This window comes from Toxorhynchites rutilus, chromosome 3 (assembly GCF_029784135.1).
Source record: "Toxorhynchites rutilus septentrionalis strain SRP chromosome 3, ASM2978413v1, whole genome shotgun sequence".
NCBI classification, from domain to species: domain Eukaryota; kingdom Metazoa; phylum Arthropoda; class Insecta; order Diptera; family Culicidae; genus Toxorhynchites; species Toxorhynchites rutilus.
Window position 1 is genome coordinate 318,114,364 of NC_073746.1, and position 21,433 is coordinate 318,135,796.

A 21,433-nucleotide genomic window follows, 5' to 3' on the forward strand; every position below is an offset into this window, starting at 1 on the left:
CAAACGGGTCCTCCAGTACTTGAGCAGTACCAAGTCCTGGAAACTGAAGTTCAATTCCGGAGAAGCCTGGAAACTGGTCGGATACTCGGATTCAGATTGGGCGGGCGACCAGCGGACAAGAAGATCGACTTCCGGTATAGTATTTTTCTTCGGTGGAGGCCCAATCAGCTGGACCAGCAAGGGTCAAGACTCCGTAGCCCTTTCATCGCTTGAAGCGGAGTACAATGCGCTAACCATAGCGTGTCAGGAAGGTATTTGGATCAGGCGCTTGCTGAAAGACCTAGGTGAACCCCAAGACGAAGCGACAACCCTGTTCGAGGACAACCAGGGGTGTATTTGTTTCGCCAAGGCAGAACGTGCAAGTGGTAGAGTGAAACACATCGAGACCAAGAGCCACTTCATCCGGGAGTTGTGTGAGCGCAAGATCATCGTACTAACATACTGCCCTTCCCATGAGATGATTGCCGATGGCTTTACCAAGCCTTTGGGACCGTCGATGTACCAGGTGTTTGTCAACCGACTTGGATTGTCGTCATAGTGGTAATTCAGGAGGAGTGTGGGAATAGAATAACCACTGTGTCATCCCTCGCACTTTGCGACGTAGAGAATAAAACATGCTACCTTTGCTTTTTATACCTTGGACAATAGTCTCGTCAGGTATCAATCAATGTAATAACAAAACGTCAAATAAAAATCATAAGTTGTTCCTTTTTCTCGTGTAGCACGCGTCTCTGAGTTTTTTCTCTCGATAGTGAAATCCTTTTTTTTTCTTTTGTTTTTCCTGTCGCATTCTGCCTACAGTTACAAGTTGTTTTACGCCTTGCTTGGCCAATTGATCCGCTAAATCATTTCCGACGATGGCTACATGACTGGGTATCCATTGCAGACTTATATTCCATTTCGCTGCCGCTTCGATGATGTACACCAACAGCATTTCCCCTTTCCCAGCTTCCAGTGCATTATTCAGCATGATGCATGCTGATTTCGAATCAGTATAAATGACACAATCCTGCAGCTCGAGTTCTGCGATTGACTGTACTGCCACTTCAATAACTATAAGTTCCGCGCTAGTAATACTGGTCTCTTTTTTCATATGACGGGATATCCTTTGATTCGAAAACTCCATAAATACACCGATACCACATTTGTTATCTTCCTTCGAGGCGTCAGTGAATATTCTCCTCCGGTTTTTAAACTTTCCATGCATTGCAAATAGTACAAGCTGCTTCAAACGAATCGGATTATTGTTCTTCTTGGAGTTGTCCATCCCCCCCAAAGAAGAATTGATGACTAGTTCTGGTGTGACGGATAGTTTGATCACAGGAGATATTGCATCGAAAATGTCCTTGTGTTCTAGATACATCTGCTCGACGAAGCTAAAATCGGTCTCCGTAAATTCAGAAGTGGTCGTTGACAAAGATATCAATTGGTTACCAAGTGCGTTACGTTTGGATACGTTTCTGACTATTTCTTTAGCAGCAATATATTCCAATCGGATGCGAAGCGGCTCCTGACCGCTTAGACCATCCAAAGCATTGATTGGTGTTGTTTTCGTTGTTCCAGTGGCTTTACGTAGACTTAGGTTATTAAGTACCTCGGTGATTCTTCTAGTTGTTCGTCTCGCGTTATTGTGAATACAACTCCCATATTCCATAACGCTTCTGACCAGTCCATTATGCAGCTTCAGCATGCTTTTCGGGTGAGCACCATTTTTTATTCCTGATAAAACCTTCATCATGTTGATTCTATCCCTTGCTTTTTCTGCCACATATCTCAGATGTGTTCCAAAACTAAGCGATCTGTCTATGGTGACTCCTAAGTATTTTGTGCTGCGTACGGTTTCGATTGTTTGATTATCTACTCGGAGAGTGAGAACGTTGTTGCTTTTTTGAAACAATACCACTTTAGTCTTTGCAGGGTTGATTTTGAATTTCAGATCCGCTGCTATTCTTCCAAACTCATTCAAAAAACGTTGACCGTTCGTATTAATTTCTTCTATGTTCTTCGCGGTTACTAAGATTCCGAAATCATCAGCGTACTGAACCAGTGCAACACCTTCTACCTTGACCTCGTGCAACGGAAGCGTGTAAATATTAAAAAGAGTCGGTGATAGGACGTCTCCCTGGGGAAGCCCATTGCTTACCGTCCTGGAAACGATTTCATTCCTCATGTGAAATTTGATTTTCCTGTTTGACAGAAAAGATTCTATCCATGCTTGGGTTTCGTGAGGCACATTTATATGTGATAGAATTTCGTTTAACTTTTCAGTTTAGACCGCGTTAAATGCGTTCGACAGGTCAATACAGATAAGCGCTGACAATTTCTTCTCTCTTTTATTACGCTTCACTTCATTCACCACATAAGAAACGCAAGTAGAAGTGGACATGCCGCGTCTAAATCCGAATGAGATATCGGGTAGTGTTTCATTCCTATCTAAATGTTCTTGTAGCAATTCTAATACTGCTGTATTCGTGATTTTGGTTATTGTTGGTACTAATGATATAGGTCTTTTACCTTCCGGAGAATATTGGTCGCGCCCAGGCTTAGGAATAGAGACAACTTTGATGATTTTGAGCTCTTCGTGTATGCATCCGTTAAACCACATGTCATTGATGTCTTTGATAATATTCTTAACCACGTTTGGTCGTAAATTGCGGAGCTCGTCGTAACTGATGCCATCTTCGCCAGGTGCTGTTGTTTTCTTTTTTCTGGAAAGTATATCATACCATTTTTCCAGAGTCATGATTGGATAATTTACTATTGTTGTTGCATCGTCGCACGTTGCACGTCGTTTTTGCCAAAATGAATGTCTAGGAATTTCTCTGCATCTGCTCTACTGTCTAATGCTCCTTCCTTCGAAGTTTGTGTCCTGTTAAACGTCTGATGTTTGTCCAGAGTTCCTTTGAGCTAGTGAAAGGACCGACTCCTTCATGAAGTTTATCAGATTTCTTACGCATTTCCTCTCTTTTACGCCTCTGAAAGATAGCAGCTTTCTTTTTGAAATTAATTAGGTTTTCTTGACTAGATATTTCGTTGAATGACCTTCTGGCTTCAGTTTTAGCCTTCCACGCTTCGTCGACTTCAGAAGACCACCAAAATTTCGTTTTTTTTGTGTTTTTGTAGCGATTCCTTTTGATGACTGCTCTAATGCTGTACTGTAATTCTGATATGGAGTTGACTTCGGTATCTTTTAAATCCGCTAGTTCTTTCTGTACTTGCTTTCGTTTAACGTAGTAATATGGTCTAGGTTCCTCCCTAGAATCCAGCACGATCTGAATCGCCATATGATGGCTCCCGATGCTGTAATCTGTGACCTCCCATGTGATCCTGGAAAAGAAGTCCGCGCTTCCTAATGTTATATCCAAAGCCGTTGACCGTCTGTTTAACTGTGTCGGTATGAAAGTTGGAGACCCATCATTGCAAATCATCAAATTAGAATTATATATTCGGTCAAGTAGAATTTCGCCTTTGTTATCGCATGTTTCGTTACCCCATGCCCAGTGATGGGCATTAAAGTCACCTCCTATGATTACTTTTCGCAACCTCGCAACAACATCGAAAAGCTTCGTAGTGTCTTCTTTGAAATCACTTATAGTTATTGATGGACTTATGTAGACAGACATGATTACAACATTTGTTGGCAGGATTTTTATGCATACCGCTTGCGTTTTATCTGATAACATTGGCAATGTGATGACTAGATAGTTGAATGTATTATCCAGCAATATTGCGGCACCACCATACCCATCGAAACGCGATTTGAGGATTGTATGATAACCCCTAATTTTGTACTTATTCGTACTTTCTTCTGTGACTTTAGTCCACACTTCTGATAAAATAGCCACCTGCACTTCATTACCTATTAATATCCTTTGAATTTCCGATCTATTCTTGCTCAAGCTCTGTACATTGCTCTGTATGATATTGAAGATACTGATAATTTAAAACTTTTTAATCGAAATACAGTATAAGGCGTCTCCAAAGCCTTTTTACTTGTTGTTACTGTTATGTACTACAGTATTCGTTAAATTGAAGTGTTTTACCGTACATTCCTTGAATCTTTTTGCTATTTCTCCTGATCCCAATTGTTCCACGAAATCCGTATAGAACGACATTAGCTCCGCTTGTCTTTTTTCTTCAGCTACTTTAACAGTAGCGTGCGCTTTCGCTTCAGCTTTTGTGTTCGCTTCCTTGATGATCGCTTCCCATCTTTCTTTCTCGCTCACGCTGAATGGATTTTTCAAACTCGCTCCATTATTGTTTTTTGCAGTCTCCTGTGTGATAATCTGGTTGCGTTCGTACGACGTTCGCTGTGCATCGTCGGGTGTATTTTCCGAACTTCTGGGCCTTTTAACATATTCTTCTTTGTTTTTTCATTTTTCTCCTTTTCTGCTGCAATTTTGACCGCTGCTTGAACTGCCTTCCGCTCCATGTTAGTTTTAATCCATTGTTCTCTCAATGGATTCCTCCACTTGATGCTATCTCCTGTGACGTTTGCAAAAGATTGTTCCAAAGTGGGGAACTCGTCCGCATCACTCAGTCGCTCGTATATGTTCTCTATGACTACTGGAATCATTTCACAAGCCTCCGTGTAGGTAACGCATTTACGTGCCATTAAGTTCTTAATTTTTTCTTGTCTTCGCTTCTCTGGGCAGCAGGGGTCCAGGGTGTTATGTCCTGGCTTCCTACAGCTAGCACATTTAGCTTCCTCCTTGCCTCTTTCAAACTCCTCGCGTGTTTCGTGCTGCTTGGTGCATTCGTGACAACGCCTCTGTCCTCTGCAGTTCTGTTCGCGGTGATTGAACCGAAGGCATTTAGTGCAAATCACTACCTTTTGGAAGAACGGCCGAACTGAACTCCGACAACAGAAGATTTTGACTTGCTTGGGCAGTTCATGGGCTCTGAAGGTGATGCTTACTCTTGTGGTGGGCAATTTTTCTCCGTTGAAAGATCTCGTTAGCCGTCGAATTCCTACAATCGGGTACTCACAATCAATATCCGCTTCGATTTCTGCTTCTTTAATGTCCACAGGGATACCAGAAATGACACCTGTGATTGTCACGAGATGCCGAGGTACGTACGCTTTGTACAATCCTTCTGTTTTGTTCAGGGCTTCCATCAATGAATTAGCCTTATAAAAGCTGTTTGTAAACACCAATATCTTGTTGTTACCAACGTACTTCATGTCTGTTACATGTTGTCGATACTCGTTAATTCCTCTGATCATCGAGCCTAGAGAAAACTTGTTTATTTTCATGTTATCATCATTCTTTCGTAGTTCTACATAGATCCTGTAAGGTGCACAGTCCTGGTAAGTGTATGTGTAACTCTCCTGATGTTTTTGTTGAGATGCTTCTTTTGACAATGTTTTACCAGAAGCCGTCAATGTTGGTCGAAACGTCTAAGCTACAGCTCTGATGGTCGGCGATCGATTGCGAAGTGCTTGCATCCATGATTTCATCTGAATTCCTTTTTGAATTAATATCTGGAGGATCTTTAAACTTCTCCATCTTAACCTCAATTGGTGGTGCTTTACTTGCACCATGCACCACGTGTGACACAACTCAGCTTAATGCACTTTCTCTTTTACGAAAAGACAAAAGCTGGATATTCTTCACTATGTTTAGTGACGTTCAAACTTTTTCTTCAAGAAATTTATATTTCTCAACTTATTTTCACTCCCGCTAAGCACTAATTTAAATTTTGACTCCAAGCGAAAAATTACTCCCAAAATTTGCTAACTTTATTTAGCCGGCTTCGTCCGATATGGACAGCTCCTTACAGAAAATTTTCAAAATAGAAACAAACATATTTTGTACATCTCTGAACATTTCACTCAAGTTAAATTCAACAATAGCGAAGCACCCCTACTGAAAACTGCAGCACTATATTTTGGCCGATGAGGCACAAGGGCCGCCCGACTCAGAGATGCCAGATGTGCTTAAATTTTCTCGCTTTGAAGACATTAGAGTTACTGTGATGACATGTGATTTTGTAGACGCTCCATAATTGTGTGGAAAGCAAATAAAAGTATCGTTCCACCAACAAGAAAGCGATATTTTGTTTAGAGATCGACGTTGAATCTTCTACGCTGGCAAGTTTTTTTTACAGATCTTTCTTTATATCAGAACCTGTGCCATTCACGGGTGAGATATTTTTTCGCATCATTCTACGACACTTGAAAAATCGCTTGGCATCCCGGCACCGACAAGAATGAGACAATTGTCAAATTCTCCGTTTACACAATAACAACATGCAAATGTGAGGCGGAAATTTTACAAAGTGCAAAAAAGTGTAATTTACTATAACTAAACCGTGTTTGCTGATAATTTTTAGTTAAATATCCTTGAGTCCAATATGAATGTTATTCAAAGGCAGTTTGCCTCGAGCAAATATCCATTACTAAATATCGCTCGTCGGTTAGGTAAAAGAACTTCTTTTAATGCACATACATAAATGTTATGTTTTCATATCTAACCAACAGATTTCCTCACATCCTGCGCCGCATCGTTTTCTACCAAAACCGAACCGAATACGTCCGCACCGGTGTCAACTCCACCACAGTCACAACAGCCTCGCGTAACGAATGTTCCCACCACAGAGCGAAAAAGCATCATCCCTCAGGAGTATCGTTTCATCTACCAGGAATTCCTACCGGATCCGAAAGTTGAATGGCGTAATCCGATCCGAGAGAAGCTCGAACGAATGGATATGTTGGACCGACGTTCGAACATCGATATCCCCGAGTTTTACGTGGGATCAGTACTAGCGGTCACGAGTTCTGATGTGCACGCGGTCGGTAAGACCTCTCGCTTCGTTGGCATCTGTATCCAGCGGGAGCGGTGCGGTCTGAGGGCAAGGTTTATACTGAGAAACATCGTGGATCACCAGGGTATGGAAGTTATGTACGATCTGTACGACCCCACGCTGTTGAAGTTCGAAGTGCTGCGTTTGGAAAGGCGCTTGGACGAACATTTGCTGTACCTGAGGGACGCTCTGGACGAGTACAGTACATTCGACATAAACATGGAACCGGAAGTGCTCCCGGAGGGCTCGCCAGTACCAGTGAACGATGTTAAAGTGGTGCTCAAACCGAAACCGTGGTACGCTCGCTGGGAGCGGGAGAATCTGCAAGGTGTTGCAAATGTCGACCAGTACACGACAGAGAAAAACCGCCGGAAGGCAGAGAAGCGGGCAACGCCCTGGGAGAAGTACGATTTGATGAAGGAATATCGTCGAACGATTCCGGACGAAGAGCAGAAAGAGATTTTCGCCGAGGTGTACTCACAGCTGCATCAGCTCGAACTTTCACACAAGAAGATGAAGAGGAAGCGTACCTTCGTCAAACCGACCAAACTGGCCTAAGCATGCCGGCTTAGAGCACATTTGTGCAGTTATGATTGCGCGTTGAAATAATAAAAAATATGTTGAAACTAGCTGACCCGTCGAACTTCGTACCGCCCCGAATTGATTTTTTGATATGAATTCTTTCGAACATTCATGTTTTCCTACTAAGCGAACATTTGTGGGTTCAATTGCAGAACTCGCCAACTTCACTTTATTTTAATTTTCCTATAACTTCCATCAAACTCATTGTAATATAATTTTTATTTTCAGACGAAATTTGCGTTAGAGACTCTTGATTCACTTGCAAATGACATGCTTCTCCATTACACGGAATACATGTTTCATACAATCGATGGAATCCCAGATCATCTACTCTTTAATGTAATTCCGCCGATGTTTTCGGCAAAATATCGTGGAGTTAGATCTGATAGAATGTTATTCACTGACGGTTCACCCATAAACAGGTCCAGTGGCTTCGGTATCCTCAATGTAAACTCCAGTGCCTCTTTCAAACTCAGACCATGCACTAGGGATCATGGAAACGTTGCCCATCGACCATTATTTTATTTTTCCAGACAGTCTCAGCTCAATAGGAGCAATCCGCTCAATAAAAGTTGATAAACTCTCATCTTATTTCCTAACAAGAATAAGACAACTATTGAGTGTTTTGGTCCAAAAATTATTCAAGATTAACTTAGCATGGATTCCCTCCCATTGTTCGATTCCGGAGATGAGAAAGCGAACTCGCTAGCTAAGATGGGCGCTTCAGAAGGCACACTTTTCGAAAGATCAATTGCTTATACACCCAGGTTTTTTTACGCGGGGGATACGTACCTCGTAAAAAAATCCGCGTAAAAAAACCGCATTAATTGGAAAATCCGCGTAAAAAAAATCATGTCACCTAATGATAGATATAAAATGGGACTATCCTTACGTAGAACGGAAGTAAAAAGTTGAGTGTTGCTCGCTTCCGAAAACCCGTAGTTTTTTCTTGCAATTTCGTTGGTTACTGGTAGCTATAGGGCCCTATTCCAGAAAACGAGACGAGCAATTCGTCTCGTCTCGTCTCGGTTTCAGTCACTGTCGTGACGAGCAAAATATCCAATTCCAGTACACGAGTTTCATTGAAATGTTTTATTTGGTAGACTGGAGAGACTTCAGTCAGTTTTAAGTGCGATTCACATACAACATACACGTCACGTTCACGTCACGATACGTCAATGATTCTACCATGCAATTCTCATGAAAACATTCACATACACCAGCAACGTAACGCCCCGTCAGCATACGTTCAACGAAAACGACCGGCAGGGTTTGTAGAAAAGAATAATTGACGGAGACGGACGGCTCGTTTGTTTTTTGTCTGGGCTTTGTGTCTCGGCTTTTGTTTTGATTTGGTTGTACAGTAATTTTCATCTACATCGACGTTAAGCTAATTGAACAGATCTGTGATGCAACACGTTTAATTAGACATTTTTACCTCCAGTTGAACATTTTTGTAAACATTGAGTTCGGAGTCCAAATTATGGTCCCACATTGAAAGTCGCCACCAGTCGCAAATGTCCAATTACTGGTCAAAATCGACTCCCACGCGACACTGAGTGGTGCCTCAGCATATCGCTTTATAAGTAACTTACTGTACTTTTTATGCCAACATATCTCTTAGCTCCAAATTTCGGAGTGAAAATCATTCGCGACTAGTTGAAAGAATTATTCTATTTATTATTATTGTTGCATAAGGGTCGGACTACGGGGTTTAAGCATTTAAATAATTGAATTCAATGATTCTCATTGAATTTTTCAAAATTTAGAACTGATTCTAGGCATGCTGATTTGAAAGAGGGCATTGCAATTTAAAATTGTTGTAGGTGGCGACACCATGAATAAAATTAAATAAATCATTCGTGTGGCATTTGACGTGACTGTGCTGGTGGAAGCCTTGACTGCATGTGTGAATTGGTGGAGACGTTGACGGAACGTAGACGTTCTTCTCCGTAACGTGCTATGTGAATCGCACATTACTCGGTATGATCAGTGATGTCAGATGAGAAGACATGTTTTTGTTTTGAGAAAATCAACTAACAGTTTTAAAATTGATCAATCGATACTCTTTTCTCAGTGCTAAAATATTTTAAAAAACATAACAAAAAGGAATAAGTTTCATATATCTTTTGGTTCCATTGATATTTTTCCTCGAGCATATGGGTTCATCACTCAGACGTTTTGTTATTATGGATTTATTGGGGGGCAATATGTGTTCACCTAATCAACGATTTATCAAGAAAAGTATATATATATATATATATATATATATATATATATATATATATATATATATATATATGTGTGTGTGTTTCCAATAAAGTAGTTGTTTTGAATTACTCATTTTCGTTCAATATGTGAAGACCCTTTTCGTGCCGTGTTAATATATTCAAAAGAGTTATCTAGCATCCCTGGATATGAGTTCAATGTTTACATTTGGTTGTGTTGTTTGGAAGAGGTCCATTTGAAAATCTGTAAAATCTTGCAATTACTGAACTGAATTTGATGGTTGCAGTTGAAAGAATACATTGCTTATGCAATATTAGTTTAGCCGTGAAACAATTTTTGAAGATAAAGGCGGAGCAGAAGAATACCGATACTTTCAATCAACAAAGTGAACAAACAATCAAACTAGACGATTCGACTGATTCATCGACGAGCGCGGCCAAACGGTCGTCGAGCCAGACGAGCTACTTGTCTGTTTTTAGTCGAGCTCGGCTTCTGAATATGAAAACAAACGAGACGAGCGCTCGTCTGTTCGTCTCGTTTTCTGGAATAGGGCCCTATATTGGAAATACATATATATAGATTTAAAACTTTCCTTGATAAATCGTTGATTAGGTGAACAAACATTGCCCCCAATAAATCCATAATAACAAAACGTCTGAGTGATGAACCCATATGCTCGAGGAAAAATATCAATGAAATCAAAAAATATATGAAACTTATTCCTTTTTGTTATGTTTTTTTAATATTTTGGAACTGAGAAAAGAGTATCGATTGATCAATTTTAAAATTGTTTGTTGTTTTTCTCAAAACAAAAACATGTCTTCTCATCTGACATCACTGATCATACCGAGTAAAACTGGCTGAAGTCTCTCCAGTCTACCAAATAAAACATTTCAATGAAACTCAAAATGACGAGCAATTCGTCTCGTCTCGTCTCGTCTCGGCTTCAGTCACTGTCGAGACGAGCAAAATATCCCATTCCAGTACACGAGTTTCATTGAAATGTTTTATTTGGTAGACTGGAGAGACTTCAGTCAGCTTTTCTCGATATGATCAGTGATGTCAGATGAGAAGGCATGTTTTTGTTTTGAAAAAAACAACAAACAATTTTAAAATTGATCAATCGATACTCATACATTCAAAACAGCCATGTTAGATGACTGTTTTGAATGTATGAACATGGCACGAAAAGGGTCTTCACATATTGAACGAAAATGAGTAATTCAAAACAACTACTTTATTGGAAATACGTATATATAGATTTAAAACTTATCTTGATAAATCGTTGATTAGGTGAACAAACACGAGACACGGTACGAGACGAGCGCTCGTCTGTTCGTCTCGTTTTCTGGAATAGGGCCCATAGTTCGGTTTTCCTCACGAATGAGGTCATCTGCTGTTGCTAGAAAATTCCCTAGTCATTTGTTCACTCTTCTGCCGATGCACGTGCAGTACCACTGTTGGACCATCCAGAGCTAAGTAGACAGAGAAAGACATTCACAAATAGCTGCCCGTGAAAACCCCGTCCCGTTGTACCGCCCGGCGAGCTCCCCGTTACCCCTAAGTGGTGCGGACTCAATCCACTTCATTTTCAAGCAAAATAATGCATGCTTTCAAGCGATTTCTTGCAATAAATTCTCAGACCACCAGAGATGCCAGATTTACAAATATGTTTGTAAATTTACAGACATATCTGTAAAACACTTTATTTTTTGTTGTAGACTTTTTGGATATAACAATATTTCACAGGTTTTGAAAAATAAGAGGCTCTATTCATCACATCAAAGACATTTGACTCACCATACGACATTTTTGTATAGTTTTAATACAGAAAGTTTTTTTTTAATTTTTTATTAATTCGTTTATTTTTACAGGCACAGTTACATAAGTTTAAAGGAGCTGAATTCTTAACTAAACATATTAACTATATCTATATATTTATGAACAATTTTCCTTAATTCTATTCTATTGTTTATAAGGTAGAAAACCGATTACTCGCGGTAGACTCGAGTTTAAAAGGGTGACATATTTTTATCAGGAATAGGATGGCATATAAAGATATGTTGGGAATGTTCACACTCCCACTCTCACTCACACTCATCACACTCAATTCTTAAACCTATTTTATAACTACTATGTATTTACATTTCAACTAAATACAGAAAAGTTATTATATTTAGTTTAGATTAATACACATGACGTTAGACCAGCGATACTCAACCTGCGACCCGGCAGACTTTCTGGTTGGCCCATCTGGTGTGTATGAAGTTTGGAGCTCATACACATAAGTACTTTTGCCCTGACATCATTGCAGACGAAAGAGAGGATATGATTATTCACAATTAATGAAAAATTGCTTCCTCAGCAGGTAGGGAAAAATCTTGAACGAAAATTGTCTCTGATAATTATGTTCTGTTCTGGATAAAATTGTTTTGCTGAAATTCAAGGAGATTTATAGAAAAATAGTTAAGTTAGGTACAGGACTATGTCTTCTAAGTATTTAAACAACATCGAATAACAATTTTTATTCTATTTTCAACAACTTGCATTTGCTTTCGGGTCTGCTTATGACGAAATATGGATTACTGTTCGATACTGTTACCACAGGCATGGTTCATGGCCGTGTGGTGATCTAAAGCATGTATAGCTTTTCATATGGCGGATGGAAAATATACACTGCATTTTCTTATAAATTTCACCAACGACAAGACCGCAAGCCTTGGTGGATGTCCAACATATCAACGAAGAAATACTGATTTTTATAAAAATTAACAACGCGTATGTATGTGTATGTATGTATGTGTAGATCGTTGAAACATTTAAACACACTTACAACACATAAGTTATTTTTTATTTTACAATTAACATATAGTGGTTCTCAGATTTTCGTCAAAAGTGGTAATTTTGTTTTTTATCGCAAAACATTAGACCCGTATTTTTTATTTTTTCAGTAGGATGCCCATTCCCATTATAGTGTGGTCCGAAAAATCATTTTTTCCGCTTTTGACAAATGAAAATGACAAATGAATATTAATAACTTTTGAATCACTGAACCGATTTAGATAATCGACATATAAAATTGAAACTAATGACCTGCCCTTTCATTAAAAAATACTTAACTTGCGAAAAAAATTATTTTATTTTAGTAATTATTGATTGCAGTGGTTTTTTTTATGACTTTGGACTAGAGGGCGCTATATTTTTTTATATTTTTTCTTGAAAGCTGTGATTTTTTACATAACATATCTCGATATCAGAGATGCTTTTTTTCGTTTTTTAGATATGATTTGAAAAATCATTTTCCCCTTTTGTCCAAATATAACTTTCTGCAAAAAATCATAACATTTGAATTACTGAACCGATTTAGATGATCGATATATTAAATTAAAGCCAATAAGCAAAATTTGAAAAAATGTCACACTTGCAGGAAGATTGGATTCTAGTCGCATAGGTCTAGTTTAGTCACATAGGAATATTGATCGAAGACTTAAACATGTTAAATTTACAAAATTATAGTTTAAAAACGATAATTATAGCATCTCTGATATCGAGATATGTTAGGTAAATAATCCTCAGCTTTCCATAAGAAATATACAAAAATATAGCGCTCCTATCTTTAACCGAGAAAACTATGAAAAACTAACTCAATCAATAATTACAAAAACAAATTTCATTTTTTTTTTTCGCAAAAGTAATATTTTTTTTCAAAGAAAAATAACTCGTAAGCTTCAATTTGATATGTCGATGATATGAATCGGTCCAATAGTTCAAAAGTTATGACTTTTTGTAGTGGGAAAAATGGGGAAAATTTGTTTTTCGAACCATCGATTAGTTTTGAAAAATCATACACCCATACCTCGCTTTACGGCCTAGATACGTTCCATGAAACTTGGCCGCAAAGCGAAAAGCCGTATAAAAAATCAGTTGTGTTTCGACGTCGAAAATTGTTTTTTTGCCGTTATAGCGAAACATTTTAGACCGCAAATCGAAAACATGCCTTAGTTGAAGAGGGCCGTTATAGTGAAAAGCCGTATGAAGAGCGGCCGTGTAGCGAGGTATGAGTGTATTTCAAAAACGAAAAAAATAGCATCTCTGATATCGAGATATTTTATGAAAAAAAATTCTCAGCTTTCATGAAAAAATATTAAAAAATATAGCTCCCCCTAGTCTAAAGCCATGAAAACATTAAAAAACGACTACAATCAATAATTACGAAAATAGGATCCATATTCTCTGCAATTTCAATGTTTTTCGATTAAAGTTCATTGGCTTCAATTTGATATGTCGATCATCTGAATCGGTTAAGTGGTTCGAAAGTTATAAATTTTTGAAAAAAGTCATTTTGGGAAAAAGTGGAAAGGAATTGATTTTTTGGATCACCCTAAAATGGAAATGGCACCCTAATGAAAAAATCAAAAATACGAGTCTAATGTTTTGCGATAAAGAACAAAATAACAAAATTACCACTTTTGACGAAGATCTGAGAACCACTATATTGGTTTGGCATGGAATGGCTGTATATATATACAAAATACAATCTTACGTGTATTAATGGATATGTGAAAATTAACGTTAAAAGACATTTCTATAGATCTGCACACTTTTACAGACTTTTTCACATTTTTTATAAACATTCACATGTTTTTACAGACTTTTTTTTTAAATCATCTGGCATCTCTTCCTTCCACTTTTTATCGAATATTTTCAAATCGCAGGTGTAAACATTTACGTGACTCTGACTTCGTTTGTTTTTAATTCGTTCGGGAAAACGTTACGTCAAAGAAAGGGGACATGAAAAATGCGTTGCTCAGTGAAAGGCTGAGATGCTCTTTCAGAGATGCAATGGTTAATTAAACAATTGACGGAAAAATGTAGTTCGTTCATTTTATAATTTTAATTATTTTTGCCCTTGACAACAATACCTCTTTTACAGTGTTCATTATCATAAGAAAAATAACACTCCTGATCGTTGGATCTCTTTTGACATTTTAATTGGATCTTTTTTGACAGCCGTTTTGATTCAGTCCGCACTACCTAGCGTTACCCAACACCTAAAATCCACGTAAGAATCGTGATAAGGTGCGGCACTAAGCGCTAAACTCCGTTACAAGCACTAATTACCGTAACTTGCTCTGAGGGAACATGAGAGAAAAATGTGAGTTGAGGGGGATATGTGATATTGCACTGGTCTTTTTTACGCGGGTACTGCGTAAAAAAACCGCGCAAAAAAACCCCCCGTAAAAAAACCTGGGTGTAATCAGGGGTTAGACATCAATTGAATATAGGCTACCCAAAATCAAAATCAATATGGCGTCATTTGTTTATCAACATATCATTACGAGGATTGAAATCGAAAAATGCGCTGCTTTATTCTAACTGCATGAGCGATTTTCATATTCCGGTTTCACATGGAGGTGTTCACATTTAACATGGAGTTTAAAGTTAGCCACTATTCGACTATATAACCGCACCGAGTTGTACACAACAGTAATTGATTGAACCAAAATGTCAGTAAACCGCAGCAATATTGGGTACACTGGCAATATGAGGGATTTCACGTTTTAGTCGTACCCCTGGGTGTAATGAGTTTTTCCACATCCCTCGTCAGCACACACTCGTTAGTTGGCAGCGCATGTGGAGTGAAGATGAGTTCGGTCGTTGGTTACACTCGATTATCCCTAAGGTCTCAACGAGTGCATGGTTCAAGGGATTGAATGTAGGTCGTGTGGGGGTCCAGGACGCCTCGAATAGACTGGTTTATGCCAGTACAGAATCATGCATTCAGCAACACATCCTCCACAGCGCTGCCAACAGATGGCGTACAGTATGATCGGCCCGATGTGCCATCGTTTCGGCTTCTTCGGCATCGGCTGAAACACGATCGAGTCAGTAATGCCGAACACAGGATTCAGCCGTTAATCGCCCGTCCAGCAGGCAAGCCATACATGTGAGCTTCGGGGCGATTCTCTTATGCTTCGATATTTAGGCAATGCACAATGGCAACCGTGACAGGTTTGTTTCTGGTTCAGAAGAAACAAATAATTATTATTTGTAATTATTTGTTTCTTCTGAACCTCCACCTTCTGTCGTGATCATTTTATAAGGTGTTTATGCTAGTCTCAGTAAAACATATTAGTTGTGAGAGAAGATATTTCTTCATTAAACTTTCCGTTTTAGAAATTTCTTTCCGATTGTTAGTTGTTATATATTAACACATCCAGTTGTTTGACCATAACTTGTAATCATTTTTTTTTTCAACAATGTTTTCTCCAGGCATATCATTAGTTAAATGACCAATTGAAACTGTTGGAAACTTTCAGCATAGCGTTTTGAAAACCATTCAAAACTATACTTTCGGAGAAAACATCGCCTTCGAGAATTGCGATTGCGAGTTTAGATGAAGTATTGTTATTTTTACATAGTCTTGAATAGAACCACAGTGAGTGTCGGCATAATTTTCCGTGTTGTTTGGTTTGCTTGTTGCATTTAAAGGGTGTGTCACATCAAATTGCATCACGGAAAAAACGCTGTAGAAATTCGCCCAGTAGACCAATCCTTTTGAAAATTTTAGACAGTAAAATAAAAACTATTAAACAACTTTTGGCATTTTCTTTTTATTCATACTTCGAGCCCAAGCCCGTATGCTTGCACCTTCCTCTTTACCCCGTCCATAAGGTTCTGTACAACGTCAGGTTGTAGTTTTTTTTTGAACAGAAATCCATTTTCTCTTGAAGTCCGCCTCCGATTTGACAACTTTTGGGTTCTTCCGGGGGGCCTGCTTCATAATCGCCCAATATTTCTCTATTGGGCGAAGCTCCGGCGCGTTGGGCGGGTCATTTCCTTTGGCACGAAGGTGACCCCGTTGGCTTCGTACCACTCCTACACGTCCTTTGAATAGTGGCACGAAGCGAGATCCGGCCAGAAGATGGTCGGGCCCTCGTGCTGCTTCAGTAGTGGTAGTAAGCGCTTCTGTAGGCACTCCTTAAGGTAAACCTGCCCGTTTACCGTGCCGGTCATCACGAAGGGGGCGCTCCGCTTTCCGCAAGAGCAGATCGCTTGCCACACCATGTACTTTTTGGCAAACTTGGATAGTTTCTGCTTGCGAATCTCCTCCGGAACGCTGAATTTGTCCTCTGCGGAGAAGAACAACAGGCCCGGCAGCTGACGAAAGTCCGCTTTGACGTAGGTTTCGTCGTCCATTACCAGGCAATGCGGCTTCGTCAGCATTTCGGTGTACAGGTTCCGGGCTCGCGTCTTCCCCACCATGTTTTGCCTTTCGTCGCGGTTAGGAGCCTTCTGAACCTTGTATGTACACAGGCCCTCCCGCTGCTTGGCCCGCTGGACGAATGAACTTGACAAATTCAGCTTATTGGCGACATCCCTGACCGAACTTCTCGGATCACGTCTAAACTGCTTAACTACGCGCTTGTGATCTTTTTCACTGACGGAGCATCCATTTTTGCCATTCTTCACCTTCCGGTCGATGGTTAGGTTCTCGAAGTATCGTTTTAGTACTCTGCTGACCGTGGATTGGACGATTCCCAGCATCTTACCGATGTCCCGATGTGACAACTCCGGATTCTCGAAATGAGTGCACAGGATTAATTCACGACGCTCTTTTTCGTTCGACGACATTTTTCCAAATTTACGAAAAATTGACAGTGAAGCATGGCCAACGTGATCTATACACTCTTATCTGATTATAAGCGAAAGCTGAAGATATAATTCCTAAAAATTAAATTTCTACAGCGTTTTTTCCGTGATGCAATTTGATGTGACACACCCTTTATTAGTTTTTGCTTAAGGAAACATTTCGAAAACGTTGTAATTCGCCGAGAAAGAACTCGATTCGATCGATTCTGTCGATTTACAAAATACGAAAATTGGTTCGGTGTGATAGTTATACGGATCGAATTGACCGTTCGATTCAATTTACATAATAAGGACCAATATTCTCGATAGACAGTTCTTGTTAGCGATGAAACGGATAGTTGTTTGGCCGGAAAACGGATACTGGATATCCGGTTTGCTCCATGGCCGGATGGTTGAATATTCGGCTCTTTATTTGCAGATGTGAAACTGGAGGAAACTGCATGTGTGCATGAAGCGTGGTTCACATTTTAGGGAGTAATAAACGCATTTTTACACAAAAATAATGAACTATGATTAAGTTTTCCGTTTAGAATGAATGAATTCCCTAATAAAGTATTAAGTTTTCTGCAAGGAATATTGAACAGATTTTTTTCTGTTAAGGATTTTCTCTTAAAATACTGAAACTCTTGTGAATGTATTAAAATAATTTTAATACTAGTCGAGTAAGAGTAAGTGCTACGAATTAATATAAGCAAAGACCATAAATCATTTATTTTCATTCAAGATTTTTAAAAAAATTATAATCTGAGAAGAGAGCACACTTACTTCTCCACAAATCAAATTAAACGAAGCAAAAGAGACGAAACTGTATTAAACATTAAACGCGATGCTCATGATACCTTTTGGGACAGTTTCAACGAAGTAGCAAATGAAAACAATAGCCAGTTTCCATTAAAAAAAATACATTACTAACGAAATCGATTGTCATGCGAAAACATTTCGTATCGATCAGAATCACATTCCTTACATTTGGTGGTCATCAAACTCTAAACAGTACCCCCAATTGGCAGGGTTCATTGCAGTAGTGTTTACAGTGAAAGATTGTTCTCTAAAACTGACCTGGTATACGAAACAAAGCGTAATCGGTCGGTTAAAAAAATTATAATAAAAGTAATAGTGTTAATGAATTGATGTTATGAGTTTTAACTTAATTGAAAAAATATATGATTTATTATGTGTTAATGAGAAATTAAAAATAAATGCTTTGTATGTTGATAAATGACAATTTCCTTTAAAAAAAAAACAACGATATTGATTGATGAGACTTTTCAGAAAATAAAGTATCACTTATCAATTAGTTGGTAACCGATATTTTTCCATTTTATAGAATAATTTATTATTGAATACTATATTAAATATATATTGAATAGTATGACCATCGATTTTCCTCTAATTAACCCTCTTATACTCGAGCATACGGTCACAAGGACCGATAGCCAATAATATTGTTCTAAGGAGGTTGAATTAAATGACTATTGAAACTAAATGAAGTTGAAGAAAAATAAATTCTGGAGTTTTTATTAAACTATATATTTTTTTACTTTGAATAAACACCAATAACGCCTAAAAATACACAATAGGAAAACTACAGTGTCACCCAGAGTCTGGGACAACATGCGCGGGTATACGAGATATGATTTTGCGCGCTAGTACAGGAGGGTTAAAACTTTGTTTTATTTATTTATTCAATTTTTAATGTATTTTTGATACATTCGACGTTGGATCGCATCCTAAAGCCAGCGCTACACGATGCTACGAACACCCTCGAATGCTGGACGCTCGATGATTCGACGCATCGTGTAGTCGACTGACGAGCTACGAACCTCCAATGTCGAGTGTCGAATATTCGCGTTGGAAGGTAATCCGTTCGTTGTGGATTACCTTCCAACGCGAGTGGCACGAGTCAAAGGATTTTTGTCATTCGTTGATTCGACACTCGATGACATTCGATACAGCGCTACACGATTCGTCCGAATCTACCTTTGACAGATTGGTTTGTTTACAAGTTTTAGATGAAGGACTATTAGCAAATTCGTTTTTGTTCAGTTTCAACCCCAGTGCCGCACTAACTGCTGTCAAAACGTTTTTTTATTCACTCAGTTTCGCACTCAGTGTCGCACTAGTTCGCCCCGAAAGCTGTTAGTTTCGCACTGAGATGTTTCACGGGTTGGCACTCGGGCTCACCAATACAACTATACTGAACTGTCAAGTTCCGAATATTGTTTTGGAAAATCTAAAAATAAAGACTATGAAAATGGAAAACCTGCTGCTTTTGCTTTTGTATTATTGGAATCGTAATCCAATTCGGATTCTGATTTTGAAGAGTAGAGTAGGGAGGTGAAAATAATGATGGATATTCAGGTGGAATACATTTCAAAATCAAAAATATGAATGAAAATTTACTTTAACGTATCGAATATTTATTTTATGTGATTAAATAAAAGTTTTTTTCCGATATCGCAGAATATTGAACGAAAACTGTGTCTAATGATGGTTTTATATTATAATAGTAATTATTTGTGGAACAAACAGGAAATGCATCGACAAATGGTTAAGTGAGTGTCAGAACTACATGTGTTAGGTAATCAAACAATATTAAGTAGAAATTTTCATTCAAACTTTTATATGTTTACACTGCACTTGGCCCTTCTGATCTGATGGAGAACAACTTACCTCCCAAGCACTAATATCACCACCAGACGTCGACACTGTACATTTACCGTCGTAAATATAAACAAATCAGACTATATAACGCACACCAACAAATCACCGCATTCGTGAAACTGAAAACGTTTTTTTATTACAGAGTCAGTTTGGCACTGACTCAGTTTTAAAAAGGAATTCGCTATATGAAATGCATTCGAGCATTTCTAATTTACAGCCCGATATTAGTACAATTACTACGGCAGCAATTTCAATACTCGCATCGTCATCCAGTTTCCTAACGTTTTTGATGATAAATAAAAACAATAAACATTCGATCCAAATACTCGCCGATTTTTTGGACCGATTGCATTGAATCGAACATTCACTTCACCGTGTTGTCGATTCATCGAGTCAAATGTTTGAGTCCAACGTTCGAGTGAAACGTTGGACGAATCGTGTAGCGCCCGCATAACATTTAAACAATTAGTCGCCCGTAATGCACAAAAGTTTGGCCGCCCCTGGTATAGGGGATAATAGCTATCTTCATTTATAAAACTGGCCATTTAAACTTTATTGTTGTGTCCAGGCGCGAAACATTCAGAAAACTGAAATTCCAGTGTTTCATAACTATAGAATCAGATGGAAAAACTCTTACTCCTTTACAAAATTAACGTCAATTTCACATGAATCACAATGATTTTCTAATTCGTAGGTAATCTTCAGTTCTTAATCAGTTCAAATAACCCATTCGGTGTGGTGTCGACAAAGCTGCGCCAAGTTGTAGTGTGTATCTGGTTAAATAAGGGATGATAAAACGAACGATGAACTTCCGCTGGATGATGAGCCGCCGGGAGCGCGAGAATTGATGGGGCCCTCGTGTTGACGGAGAGGGCCAATTCCAACGAAGTCGTGGGGTCAGAAGTGGAGCTACCTAGAAACGACACAAAAAAGGGCACACACAAGCCATTTATAATCTAGTCACATTTTGCCTAAAACCTGCCAATGCTTACCTCCAAATATTTTTGCTCAATCCACTGGAGGGATAATTAGGAATTTAAAATCTTGAATTTAAATTGAGCTAAGTGTGCTCACTAAAGAAACAAAGAAAAAACACATATGTGTTACACTAACTATGGTGTAGAAAAGTATCAACTACCTTTTAGAATACTCGAGATTTAACGAACGGAATTGCACACTGCTGTCTCTTCCACGGGCCAAGTTGAAATGGAAGAATATTGCTTTCAATCCTCAGATCAGTACAATGATTAAAAAGACCGGATATACGTAATTATTAACGATGATAATACTACGTAGTGTTACGCTCAACCCCCTTGCCTAAATCTGTCCTTTTTTCAAAACATTTTTGGGCGATTATCTTTAATCCTCGAGCGCCGCTTAAATCGAGTCGCTCGACGGATTCAGAATACAAAATCTATCAGCTCTATTTTGCATTCCGACGGATTTTCATTTCGTTCGAAACCGTTGTTTCATTCGAGTTATAATTTCACATTCCCTA

The 21,433-nt window shown here is 38.7% G+C and overlaps 2 protein-coding genes and 1 long non-coding RNA gene across 3 annotated transcripts; 1 reads left to right on the forward strand and 2 right to left on the reverse strand.

Annotated features, from left to right (window-relative positions):
- Window positions 1-694: 694 nt before the first annotated feature.
- LOC129774479 (uncharacterized) lies at window positions 695-2,170 on the reverse strand. Its single transcript, XM_055778222.1, has one exon. It carries the CDS (start codon window positions 2,168-2,170, stop codon window positions 695-697), a length of 1,476 nt encoding a protein of 491 aa, XP_055634197.1.
- A 4,038-nt stretch (window positions 2,171-6,208) lies between these two features.
- On the forward strand, window positions 6,209-7,623 carry LOC129775110 (39S ribosomal protein L19, mitochondrial). The gene is made up of 2 exons (XM_055779388.1): window positions 6,209-6,424; window positions 6,485-7,623. Exons 1-2 carry the CDS (start codon window positions 6,358-6,360, stop codon window positions 7,363-7,365), a joined length of 948 nt encoding a protein of 315 aa, XP_055635363.1. The 5' UTR covers window positions 6,209-6,357; the 3' UTR covers window positions 7,366-7,623.
- An 11,313-nt stretch (window positions 7,624-18,936) lies between these two features.
- Window positions 18,937-21,187, reverse strand: LOC129775111 (uncharacterized). The gene is made up of 3 exons (XR_008742853.1): window positions 21,074-21,187; window positions 20,928-21,008; window positions 18,937-20,848 (listed from the first exon to the last, which is right to left on the reverse strand). It is a non-coding gene; the product is annotated as an uncharacterized LOC129775111 (long non-coding RNA).
- Window positions 21,188-21,433: the final 246 nt, after the last annotated feature.

What these genes read in the sequence shown, in the direction of transcription:
- LOC129774479 (XM_055778222.1), bottom strand. Translation starts at nt 2,170, where the DNA reads ATGAGGAATGAAATCGTTTCCAGGACGGTAAGCAATGGGCTTCCCCAG.
- LOC129775110 (XM_055779388.1), top strand. Translation starts at nt 6,358, where the DNA reads ATGAATGTTATTCAAAGGCAGTTTGCCTCGAGCAAATATCCATTACTA. An exon ending in AAATATCGCTCGTCGGTTAG is followed by an intron (nt 6,425 to 6,484) that starts GTAAAAGAACTT and finishes TCTAACCAACAG; the next exon opens with ATTTCCTCACATCCTGCGCC.